Source organism: Anoplophora glabripennis, unplaced genomic scaffold (genome assembly GCF_000390285.2).
Source record: "Anoplophora glabripennis isolate ALB-LARVAE unplaced genomic scaffold, Agla_2.0 scaffold126, whole genome shotgun sequence".
NCBI lineage: Eukaryota > Metazoa > Arthropoda > Insecta > Coleoptera > Cerambycidae > Anoplophora > Anoplophora glabripennis.
The window spans coordinates 846,611-860,328 of NW_019416477.1; the positions used below are offsets into that span (position 1 = coordinate 846,611).

At 32.7% G+C, this 13,718-nt stretch overlaps 1 protein-coding gene across 1 annotated transcript in view; it reads left to right on the plus strand.

Annotated features, from left to right (window-relative positions):
* Nucleotides 1–13,718, plus strand: part of LOC108906174 (laminin subunit alpha-1-like) — a 249,566-nt gene that overhangs the window by 213,884 nt on the left and 21,964 nt on the right. Inside the window, exons 11-14 of the mRNA XM_018709372.1 lie at nt 4,649–4,862; nt 8,559–8,683; nt 11,812–11,981; nt 12,037–12,214. Of these exons, the coding sequence (XP_018564888.1) occupies nt 4,649–4,862; nt 8,559–8,683; nt 11,812–11,981; nt 12,037–12,214 (687 nt within the window). The remainder of the gene's footprint in view (nt 1–4,648; nt 4,863–8,558; nt 8,684–11,811; nt 11,982–12,036; nt 12,215–13,718) is intronic.

A 13,718-nucleotide genomic window follows, 5' to 3' on the forward strand; every position in this document is an offset into this window, starting at 1 on the left:
AGTATGTAAAAAAGTATGGCGCATAAATGTACATTTAATTTAAACGAAGGACCATTAATTTTCTTGTTTTAATTAAAGCTTCCCCTAGATCTTTTTTATAACCTTAATATTTTTTGTCGTTAACAACTGTTCAATTAAATTTCAGTACTTACCACAGACAATATAGCGTATCGCTACAGACTACTACTTAAATGCTGGAAATTGGCAACCCGAAATGGAAGCAGGATCTCCTTAGCCGCCTTCCAGCTATAAAATTTACCGTGGTAACTCTTCTACTTGGTAATAGGCGGCAGTTCCAGCAGTGGCTTTGTTGCCAAATAATAACTGCTAAATAAATTTAATGCTTTCAATTATGTAATTAAAGAGATAAGGAACTTATCTTGCGTTTGGAAATCACATTTGCCTTAAATGTTAAATAAAATAAATCAAGTTAGAATTAAAACTATGAATTTACCTAATTAATTAATTATTTATTTTATATCACCTTGGAATGGGAAAATTCAAAAACTCGAAATTAATGTTTTTATATTTGTGCGTCGACTTTCAATATGGTACGATATTAACACCTATGTTTAAAATAATTGCATTATACAGGTTGTGTATCTTTAGATGGGTACTGCCTCTTATTGTTGATTTCTTTAGATAGGTAAAATAATTATTGACACAAGTGTTGCATATCATGGATCTCATTGGTAGTGCTCATATTTGTGACACAAGGTGTTCAAAAAATTAACACAATGTAAAATTGCTGGAACCTCAAGGAGTAGTTGAATACGAAATTTATTTAAAAAAAAAACAACAAATCATCAATCAATACAGAGATAAGATATTGCATTCGCTACTGCTGTTGCAATTTTTGACTAACTTTTTTGTTTTTCGACATACTGACTTCGGACCGTTTCCACTCAACGCAGAACGGACAATCAGAACCAGAGTAGTGGGGAGATTTTTTTAATTATTTTTCAATTCAACGCACCGTTTCCGAATTATAAGACCTTTTTTACTGTATCACCTCACACACCTCTTCCTTCCGAAATTTATTTTCCACATACGGACTTCGGACCTTTTCCATTCAACGCAGAATTGACACACAGAATCACGGGTGTGGGGAGAATTTTTCAATTATTTTTTCGATTTAACGCACCGTTTCCGAGTTATACGGCCTTTTTACAATAACACGACATACCTCTTGTTTCCAAAATTTATTTTCGACATACGGACTTCGGACCTTTTGCATTCAACGCAGAAGGAACATACACAACCTGGGAGGGAGGGGTTGACATTTTTCAATTATTTTTTCGATTCAACGCACCGTTTCCGAGTTATAAACACTTTTTTATCCTATGATGTCAAACACCATTGCTCCCGATTTTTTTTTGACATGCGGGTTTTGACGTTTTTCACTGGTTCACCATGGGAGATTTATTTGTTCACCATGGGAGATTTTTTGATACTTAGAGTCTAAGCAAATACTTTTTTTTTTCTTTCATATATTGTGACACCCCGCCCTGCGTCACCCACCGAGTGCTCTACTCAGAACCAAGGGGAAATTAGTTTATATTTCCAGCCATTTCCGAGTTACGAGCAAAAATCGTTTTTTTTTTTTTTTTCTTATACTGTGTGACATCATAGATCGATAACGAAGGCTAAAAAGGCCAAGCGCTCTACACCACGTTCCCTCCCTAGGTGTCCTGAAATTGCTGGGGAGACTCCTAAAGACAGCAGAGAGAGAGAGAGAGATAAGCTCTCTATGAGGACAGAGTCACTCTATCTCTATGAGGACAGAGTCACTCTAGCTCTATCGCACACTATAACTCTATTTCTCTCGCACACAATCAGACAAAAACGACAGAAACGAATCTTCTTTTAAAAATACATGGGATTTATCATTATTAGAATAACCCATTTTAATTTAAAAAATTTAAAAATTACAATGGGTTATTCTGATGCCGAAAAATAAATAATTAACTGTATTATTCAAATAACAATAATGTGCAAAAGTTCTTCAGGAATATTGGCAAATTTAATTTGGAGGAAGAATCCCGTTTACGAACACTAAAAAATATTATTAGAAACCTTAAGTGGCCAGAAAACAGCCCCGATCTCATTGTCAGTCCTTTAGACATATTTTTTTCCCTGAAAATTTACAAGTATTGAAAGAAAAATACAGGACGAAATGCTTGATAATTTTGAATTTGTTTTTGAAGCAATAGTAAATTAAAACATATTTTCAACTGTATCATCACAATCACTTGCATGCTGATTTGTAAAAATTGTAGGTACATTAATGTTATTTCGTTTTTAGGTATTCTCCTTATGTTGTTGTAAAGGTTAGTTATAAAAATCGTTGTTTGTTATTTTCATAAGAATGAATTTTCATTTTTTTTAATGATTTTTTTTATTTTAAACTTATATATTTTATGCCAGCAAATTTTGATGTCAAATGAAATAAAGGAAAAGTCGTACATTTGTATTTAAAGTTTCTTTCTATCTTTAATTATTAAACCTGTAAGTGGATGTCAAAATACAAAAAAAAAAACTGTACCTACATTCCGTGACGTACTTATTACCCACCTTGTATATTAAATAAATTTATCGTCATCATCAAATATTAAAAAAATTATATTACAAGCTGTTTAAAATATTATTACGAATTTTGTTTGTTTGGAAATATATTTTCTGCTGTATTTCAATACCAAAAAATGAAAATAGTAGTTAAAATCAGTTTAACAATCTAAAAAGAATTTTGAACATCCTGTGTAAGATGCTGCTGTTGTAACACTATTTCCGTATACAATAGATCTAGTTAAGAATATTTCTAAAATTTTTAGAAAAACCTATTAGCTTTTGTTAGAATGAATAGTTGTCATGACCAAAAAATATTTCAAAAAATCATAACCTGGCAATGCGTCCTTTAAGGTCAAAATAAATTTGGAGTTGCATAAAGAACTTGAGGAGACTTCAACTAGAATAAGAAAAATTTTTAAAAATACACATTTTTGCGAACACTTCTTTGCAACATTGTGTAACACGCCACAAATTTAAAATGAACAATTTTTCAATCCCTATGACACTAACACGAGATTTATTCAAATTCATTTTTTTGCTCACATAAAGCGGCACAAGTACATTAACAAAATATTAAATTGAAAGAGGGCCTTACCATTGAATAAGCTGAAAAATATTAGGAAAGAGACTCGGAGACATACAGAACAAGATAGCTCCACAATTAAAAAAATGTGCAAACTCGAAATACTATACTTCAGTAGATACTGAAATTGTCCTCCATTTCCTTCTATGCAGTTTCATTTTTCTCGAAAATGGTACATGCTACCGAATTTCGAAGTATACCTTTTTTTTGTATTATGCTTTAGAGTTTACAGAACCGTTTAGAAATGTAATAAAAGACTTTTAACATATTTTTTGTTCGATTGTACGTACCTCTTCAATTACCTGTATCGGCGACACTGCTTTTCAGAAAGAAACCGTTTGCACATTATTCTTAACGCACAGTTGATGTTTACTCGTGTACAAATTTTGACATTTTTACCTTTAGCCGATTTAAAAATAATAATTAAGGAAAACCATTTGGAAAGTAACAACTTCAACACACTGTATCTCGAAAACGGGGCGTCTAAGAAAAAAACTTTACATGAACTACCCTTATTATTTTTCCACGAGGAATTTATACACAAGTTTTTTTGAAACATGAACGGGACACCCAATATATCACATCAATTCCTGAACATATAAATTAATAACTATTCCAACAACTATCGAGTTTAGTACTATTACATTATGTAACTAAAAATAATAAATAAATTAGTTGAAACGTAAAAATGGAACTTTTGACGTAATTTAAGATGCATACAGAACGAACAATGAGCAGTGAATATTGTAAAATTCCCTAAAATTTGTTTGCAATACCTGGTTCGTTCTTATATGAACAACAGAATTTCATAAAAATATATTCTCACATGAACCAATCTTTATTTCAAAAACTATAAAGTTTACTAACATTCATATCTCATCCTGCAGTTAATAACAAAGAATAAAATTTGATAAAAAGTAAGAACTCGTATGAAGGCTGTTTTTGCGATTTTACGAAAATATATTATATATTATTATATGAAGCTGTAATAATGGAATAAAAAATTCATTGAAGTGCTTGATATCACAGACAATCAAGCTATTTTCTCTGTGTTGATATCAAAACCAAAAATAATCTGAACTTTTCCTAATAACTTTTAACGAATTTTGAAATGAATTCTGAAATAAAAATAACTGAAACTTAACTGAAATATAATTTACATACTTCTTGCGTCAAGAGTTGTTTATAGAACTCAATATGCCACAAATAAATAACTTCAGAACATCCATACGACTAATTTAATAGATTAAATAATACCAAATCCTTATTTTATTTAAAAATAACATGCCCAAAATTTCGTATTTAAATGAAAATAACTCGATATATTCTAGAAAATTAAAGTTTCCATCTTAAATTTCGCAAACTGACAAGTGTAAACCAGCCCAGACAATGAATTCAGGAACATGCCTTTCAATTTAAGACGGGCCGAGGGTCCTGTCCGCTTCCTTATTCTCCGTAAACCCCAAAATAAACACCGACTCGCGGTCTAATATCCAGGTGAGAAATGCGAGCGCTGCGCTCCAGGCTACTACGGAAACCCGCTGCGAGGGACCCCCGCCGACTGTAAGAGATGTGCCTGTCCACTGCCGAACCCGGAAAATAACTTCAGCCCCAGCTGCCAGCTCGATTACTTCGCTGAAAGGGTGGAGGATGAGGGCAATTACGTGTGCACGCAGTGTCCCAAGGGATATACGGGCGATCACTGTGATATGTAAGTAGGAGACCGTTTTAATTATATACTATAACGGTGTTTCCTGCGCACCGTGTACTGAAACTGCGAAATTTGCATTACGTTCGCGTAGAGCCCACTTTTAATCCTATGATTCAGCTTTTTGCAAGGCTCTTCAAGATTGATTGACCAAACGCAAAATTTAAAGAGTGACCGCAAAAACAGCATATTTTAAGCCTATTTTCTCACCCTTGCCAGAGACCTTAAAAAAATCCTAAAAATATTCTGCATGCCATGTCAAATTATTGATAATGAAAAATCAAGACGAACATATTTTTTAGTTTTTCGAAAAATGTCGAAAATCACCCCTAATTAGGGGTTGATATGATGACGCAAAACTGAAATATATGAATAATATCAATAAGAATAAAAGCAATTCTTATTGTATTTTTTCTATAAAATAAAATCTTACAAATAATAGGAAATAATTTATTTTCATGATTAATGAGGGCGTGATATAGTTGTAAGTCCACCCTTAAATTCGCTAAGGGGCTTAAATCATCCCCTAAATACGGAAAAAATCAAAAATTACTTGAAAAATCTACGAAAAAGTACTAGGATATTCTAAATGATTAGAAATTCAAATCGTGTACTTCTCACTAGTATCTATAAGAAAACCACCCCTGTAACGAAGGGGTGAACTACCCCCGAATGAAAATACGAAAATATCATAGCGATATAAAAAAACTGTCGAATATTTTATAATAGATCTTACTTTTCTAATCAGAAAGATTAAGCTGACTTGACCTAATTATTTCAAAAAATTTTTATAAAAATCAACCCTCATAGGGGGTGAAATCATCCCCTAAACATAAAAAATAAAAAAATATTTGAAAAATCTTGTTTGCGGTCGATAACCGCACGGTTTAAGGCGTCAGTACTTTAATCGATGTGTGCTATCTGCCCGGGTTTCGAATTCCGCGGCCGGTAGACCGTAGATTAGCTATGCTTGTACGGAGATTGGCAACCTCTGTGCAGGTATGGTATAGAGTGGAAGAATGTTGGCTTGGGTCAATGTGAGGGATTGACACAGGTTGGCATTTGACCACCCCCCTAATTAATGAGGTTTTCCAGGTTTCCCTCATTCCTGCACTGAATTGTGGTTAGGGCGTACCAACATAAGTCGTTCCTGGGCGCAAATGCGGCCTGCTTAATGATAATATGCCGCCTCCCCTCCCGCACAAATCTCCGACTTCTGGGCTAATTCTCGTAGTTAGAATGAGGAGTAGAGATATTATTATTATTTGTAAGATTTTATTTTATAAAAAAAATACAATAAGAATTGCTTTTATTATTATTGATATTATTCATACATTTCAGTTTTGCGTCATCATATCAACCCCTAATTAGGGGTGATTTTCGACATTTTTCAAAAAACTAAAAAATATGCTACCTAATCTTGATTTTTCATTACTAATAATTTGACATATGCAGAATAATTTTAGGATTTTTTTAAGGTCTCTGGCAAGGGTGAGAACATAGGCTAACTTTGCGGTCACTCTTTAGATGGTCGAAAAAAGAAAATGTAGTGCTTTATTTTCGAAATTGAAATTTGGAAGTAAAAGTTTTCTTCTTACAGAGTGCATTTAACTGAAAAACTCAGATGCTATATTGATAATGTTGAACCCAAATTATGATGATTAGGCCAAAGATAACTTGCAAGTATAGGTATTTAAAAATATTTAACATAAGTAAATGAATCTTAGGCGGACAACTTAACAAAATAACGGTAAAAATTAACTGTATTGGTATATAATTATGTCAACCACTGGCTGAGATACAGGGAGACAATGCCATTAATAATGTTAGAATTGTAATGCTACTGAATATTTTATTTGTTTAGTTCATTTAATTCCATTTGTATTAACAATAAAAACTCCTCATCTCAACTCATAAATAGAGCTGTCACAATTGGTCCACTAGCCATTGGCGTCGCACTATGGGTCAAACGGCATTTTTTTATGTCAAAATCAAATATCTCGAAGTAGAATTATCGAATCGTTATACATTTTTTAAATTAAAGCTTATTTGATACAGATTTAGGCAAAATTATTGCGAATGTCATCATCCCCTATTTTAGGGGTGGAAATAAAGGGTGAATAGGTGAAAAAAGTGAAAATCGATTTTCTTCGTTCAAAAATCTTTTTTCTTCGATAAATACAGTGAAATTAAGACACATTATGGTGGAATTTTTTATCCAAATTGCACAAAATTAATACTATTTTAGAAATTTCCACATATTAGTTGAAACTTTCATCTTAACTGGCGTAATATATCTTGAAGTATTGTTAAAAATTGAAAATTTTTTGAACAAATTATTGAATTTATTTGGATTAGCTCAATATCCTTCTAATAAAGTAAAAATACAGGGAAAAAGACAGTTCATGTTAATGTAATCATATTCAATCCCTCTGGCACTACCGTTTCAAAATGTAATTTTTTGTCTCAAAATTTTATGTTTCTGTTGAATTAATATTTATTAATTCCATTAGCAAGGAAACTCCCTGGTGAATCAATCCTAAGTAAAATGTGGAAACAAAAAACAGCTACTATAGGCTGTTTTTACGTGTTAGTCTTTGTCAAAGGTGATATTAGAATAACAAAAATACAAGATATTTCTTTGAATAATTACATATATTTAACAATGTCAATGTGTTTTTGTATCAATTAAATTTAGACATATAATAATTTTTGTCTTTATTTTTGAATAAGAATCGATTACAACCTATTTTCTAGATATTGCTGATGTAATTTAATGCTACTTATGACGTGTGCCCCTTAGAGTACTTGTTTGTCACAATATCATTAGTTAGGTATCTTGTCTGTGGGGCTAGATACGAGGTTTGATCAAAAAGTAACGGAAATTTTCAAATTGTGCGTATTATATCTTGTTTATCAAGTTGATTTTTCTTTTGTGCATTGATAGCACTCTCAGTGACGTAACTATAAATTGCCACGCTTACTTTGTGTTTAGCGAGTGCGTAAGTAAGACTTATCTCAATGTTTCTGGCGATTTTTTGTAGCGAAATGTCGGATTAGAGAATCTGTTTGATATTTTGTGTTAAAAACGAAATTAAGTGCAAGGAAGCGTTCGGCTACTTTGAAGGGGATGTGACAAAAATTGAAGATTAAATAATTACTTTTTGAGAAAATTACCAATTTCAGTTACTTTTTTGTCAAACTTCATCTCTTCTGCATACTTAAGTTGCTGTTATCGATAAACACTGTTTGACTTCATTACATAAGATTTTTTGGAAAAAAAAGTATTTTTATTTGAGTTGGCTAGTACCTATCTAATAAAATACAAATTGGAGAAGTATTAATGGATTATATGTTTTTTTTAATGTAAATTTTTTTTAATGTATAGTTTGATTAGTTTGCTTCAATATTTTAACTTCAGGAATCTTCCTCCAAATTCATCGTGAAACATCCTGTCCCTCTATAAATAAACAATTACGTACTTGAGCTGGTTATTAATATCCCAGAATGAAACATACATATTTAGAGAATATGTTAATACCAACTTGCCGATTTATTTCAAATATTTAGAATACAGATTTTACAGATTAAGGTTCGAAATTAACATGGAGAAAATTATACGGCCCGTATAGTTATAGGAAATCCCAGTTGTGGGGTTTTATCAAGTAGAATGCAAGTTGTTAATATTCATGATTTCAGATGTGACGATGGATATTATGGAAATCCGTTAGAAATAGGAAATAGCTGTCGACCGTGTGACTGCCGTGGTGGCCCGTGCGACAGATTAACGGGACAGTGCCTAAGTTGTAAGGGAAACACTGAAGGTAGGTAATTTGCGAGTATGAATCATGCTCTGTTACCCTTCACGCCATTAAGTCCAACTGGATCAAAATGAGATGTGATCTATAGCTTTAAACATCGCTCTAAATAAATAGATAAAGTATATTTGTACAGAAATGATACCTACAACGAAAAAAGGAATTAAGTAAAAAATTACTAGATTTTGAGGTGCTCTTTTTAAATTTCAACATTCTAACCGCATTTTTTTTTTTTTCATAAATATCGCTATTTAGCAAAAAATGGTGGCAAAAACGAATTTCTCCAGTGGAATTTACAAAAAATATAGTAATATAAAAAAATAGACAAAATTTCTACAATTCGTCTTTACATTTTTTGTCACGAACTGTTTGCGCTTACCAGCGCTGCAAAATTTAGGTACTCCCTCACGTGACTGACTGGCGGAAAATATTCTTGTATGGGTAATTTATTTATTTCTCCTGCTCAAAGGAATAAAACGCAGTCACCAAGCAAGGAAAAAAAATATAAAGAAGGAACAATAAAAAATATAAATATAAAAAATATATATAATGCTTATACATATCACAAACAACACNAAAATTATGTCATCGCTGCAGTAAGTGGATTATCGAAAAAAAAAAATTTTCCACATAACAAGGTGCCCTGGATCAAATAAAAATCGACGGGTCTGACCGTTTTTCGAAAAAAAAATTGTTTAACGAAAATATGAATTTTATGCAGAACTTTTTTACCACGCTGCATATAATGCTTATACATAACACAAACAACACGCTCCAAACGATAAGACAAACTCAACACGTATCTGGTTGTCGGTGACTGTGAACAGAATTATGGAAGCCTGGAATCCAGATAAATAAACTTTCCCTACTCCACTATAAAGAATAACTACCGGTAGCGCAAATATTGTATACTACTGTATCAGTAGTAATGCAGTAAATTCAATTATCTAAAAGTAGTTTTTTTTCTATTGAATAATAAAAGCTGAAATAGAAATGGCGATTGTGTGTTCAAAAGTAAATATTGCATACTGTACGTAAATTACAAGTAGCAAGTGGGGAGAGCAGACATACATATCTTCTGCACAAAAAGAAATACAGAAAAGTCTTACACCCATCTTCTGGTCCAAAATCTTGAAATTAAGCAACCATGTATCTGTATAGAAACTGGTTCTACCGAACAGTTTGTAATCAAAATTTGTACCTACCGTGCATTCAATCACAGATTAACTATATTAGAGATAAAGGGAAAGATGTTACATTATGTCTGTGTTACAACCGGTTGACTTCATAATATTTTGAGAACTTAGTATATCAGTAATTTCTAGTTTCTTGTTTTTGGGAGAAAAGTACTTTCTTGGTCTGCTTATTTGCTGCATTTTCATAATTCATTCAAAATATCTGAAGAAGTCTCATTGCTCTCTATACTCGATTTCTAGGTCGCCACAAGATACAGTAAAATTCCTTCGTTGGTGCATGTAAGTGAATTAGACCGCCTGAATATTCCATAAAACAAATGTGCTGCATACTCCATTTCACAATAATATGGAAATGCGTAAAAAATCAGAACATACACTTTAAGAAATTTTATTTAAATCTATTTTCCGTAATGTGCGCTGGGAACGACATATTTTATAAATAAATTCATTGTTCTGTGTATGATTAATTATATGGGACTAAGCGTATCATGTATAGGAAAATATTCGTCTTTATACAATTTTTGCACCTGTACATTTTTTTAAATATCTCTTAAAGAACCTTCCCACTAATTTACAGAGTATTTGATTGGTCTTATATGTTTATGTCAAATCATTATAAAAAAAATACATTATAAAAAAATACACAACTAATAAGATCGACATACCCCAACATGTTTTAACGAAAAATTACCAGACTTCAATAAATTTATGTAGTGTTATCTAAACACTGTAGACATTTGTCCAAAAAGTAACTTCATAATTGATATATTTTGACGAATAACAACCGGTATGCAAAATCAACAAAAGGTAGGTATGCAAAATTATTCCCTAAGCATCTCTGACATTCATATATTAATTCTTGTGGTTAATATTATTCCCTTTGATCCCCATGTTCCATTACTGGCTTCCGAAGCAATACATATGAATAATTAGAGATAAAAGGGTGATTAAAAAGCATATATTTAAAGAAGATGAATTTGATGTGACTGTAGAGAAATCCTGAAAGCTTCTCAATTTTTTTGGAAGAGAATATGTACGGGAATTCTTTGTAAAATCATATGAACAAAACAGAATGCAAAAGTATGGCAAAATAATTACGAAATCGTATTGAATTGAATTTGTATCAAGGCTGAGGAAAATTATATGTAGATGATCTGTTCAAAAATTATACGTTTGTGTTTATAAACACCGTTCGGCGTGATTTATCTGTATGCAACGATAATAAATGATTATGTTCCCACCAAATGAAATGATAAGACAAAAAGTATACTTGGGAGACCCACATGAATGTGTTGCTTAAAATCATGTGATGGTACACTCCTTACCTATTTAAGAGGAAAACCATGCCCTTAAAATTATACACTTCCAATTTGTACAGCAATATATGTGGTCTGATTTGTTGTTACTTTATTCTTGATGAGAAAAACGTTTTACACTTTCATATTGTCAGTGTGTATTATTTAATATGTATATTGTTGCTGGTATTCAGTATTGAACTAAAGAAAGAGAAATTTCAAGGACACACACCTGATGAGATGTTCCATAACATGCATCAACATCAGTTAATTCGTGTGGGGGTAACGACTTCACAGGCGTAAAATTGCGAAGAGATTTAAAAACATAAAATCAATAAACAAGGGCCGGTCCTGCGCAATGTCATATACTAGGAGGAAAATAAATTGTTAGAAAATCCAGAGTCCATTATTATCAATTATTCGTATTTTTGACATTGCTTCTTATACTTATTACTTGTTTAGATTCACTAACAATTTAGAGAGACACCTGGTATGCTATCCGCTATGAAAATATCTGGAGACAATTGAGGACCAACCTGTATAAATCATAACCAACTACCACAAATTTGAAGTGTGGAAGCCTTGTTTTTTTTTGTTCCTACGTTGTTCCTACTCACTTATGACCTCTTCATATATATTTTAGGTTGGAAGTGTGAAAGATGCAAACCCGAACACTACGGCGATCCGATCTTAGCGAACTGCAAGGCATGCGAATGCGACCCCATCGGTTCGACTACAAAACAGTGCGACAACGTTACCGGTCAGTGCCGGTGCAAGGAACGATTTACTGGACGGACGTGTTCCCGATGTGAGGTATCCCATGTTATATTTACAAATATTCCTTCGGTTAACTGAATTTAAATGTTAGGTTGGCTACGGGAACGTCACGGCGCTGTGTACGGCGTGTAGCTGCGACCCAATTGGATCCAAGTCGGATATTTGCGACACCCATTCGGGAATGTGCGAATGCCGATCGGGAGTTGAGGGATTTCATTGCGATGCCTGCCAGAATTTTTATTATGGGTTTTCCCAGCTAGGATGTGAACGTGAGTATCATAATTAGGCTTAGTGCGCCGCGGAGTTTAACAGGAACGTAGTCAGATCACGAATGAAAATATTAATATGTTTACAGAAAATATGTTGCAATATAGTACTATTACCAATGATACCACTTACCCGATAAACCTTAGTGTTGAGACAGGGCTTCCGTGGTATGTTGGAAGGAGTTAAAACATATTACTACGTGCATTTCTTTCTTCTTCTTCTCTCTAATATTAACTTGGGTACGGAAAATGACCGTTTAACGTCTACAGTTGACAACGGACAGTATGTGAAATTGTTGAGGCAAGAACTACTTATATATTAATATATTTGCTGGTAACTCCTGATATGTACCAGATAAAACTGTGCATATGTTTTCTAAAGTGGTGTATCCTGCATTTTTTCTTTTATCATACTACTGGGCGTATATTATTGGCATCGTATATATTTTTTTTACATCATTTATTATATCAAATTGTTCATTTAAAGATAGTCCATGTGATTCCAATTTACGTAATTATGGAACTTGGGGTTCTCTAGTTTGTTTAATGGAATATTGCTTAAAAGAAAGTCCTCTGTAAGTTCATGAAAAGATACAGTCTTCAGCGCTAGACGAGGCATGGTCTTCAAATGTCTTGTCACTTTAGTTTTGTAACAAGAATTTATAATGCGTTCACACACAGTACAAAACAGGTCATTTCCTTTAATACGTATGTTCCTGTAACATTCCGGATCACTGTCAAACCACATTTGATATAGTTCCCGTCTATTTCTTTTCTCTTTTGGCATTTTACTCCCATCTAATAGGTGTTAATGTGAATTATGTTATAAATAGTTATTTAAATACACACGGCGAATACAATTTACAGCAGACGTAAAAAAGAAAGGTATCAACTCGACACTAACTACTATAAGGTTCCGTAAATAACTGAACAGTCGCGAGTCAGCCACCGACCCCTGCAACGGCTCTATTAGATTCTGCACGTGCACTAAGCCTAATCATAATCGTTAGCAGTGATGTAAGATGATAGTTAGAAACTCCCCACAACAAGTAATTCCTGTAAGTTTCCCTTACAATAGGATAAGAGGATTAAAGGTAATTGACATGCATTGTACTAATTAGAATGATTTAAAGGGAAATTACAGGAAAATCATAAATATTTAAAAAATAGCTAGGGTGGTTCTAGTCTTAAATTATAATATAATATTGTACCGAACTTCCTTTATTTAATATAATTTTTATACAGCGTTTACAACTTTGAAAATTCACGATAAGAAACAACTTAACCTCAAAAAAACTGAAGATTATTTAGTCTGGAAAACACTGTCAGTGAGTACAAGATGTGAAGTAACAAAAATAGTAGTCACTGAAACAACATGTGAAAATGATGACGGCAGTGAAGACTGATATGAAGACAGGACAGGATGAATTAATGACAAGGCAGGATGCATTAAGAGCTACTAGGGGGAGCCAGTAGGATAAATGACATAAAGATAGAAATAGGCAAC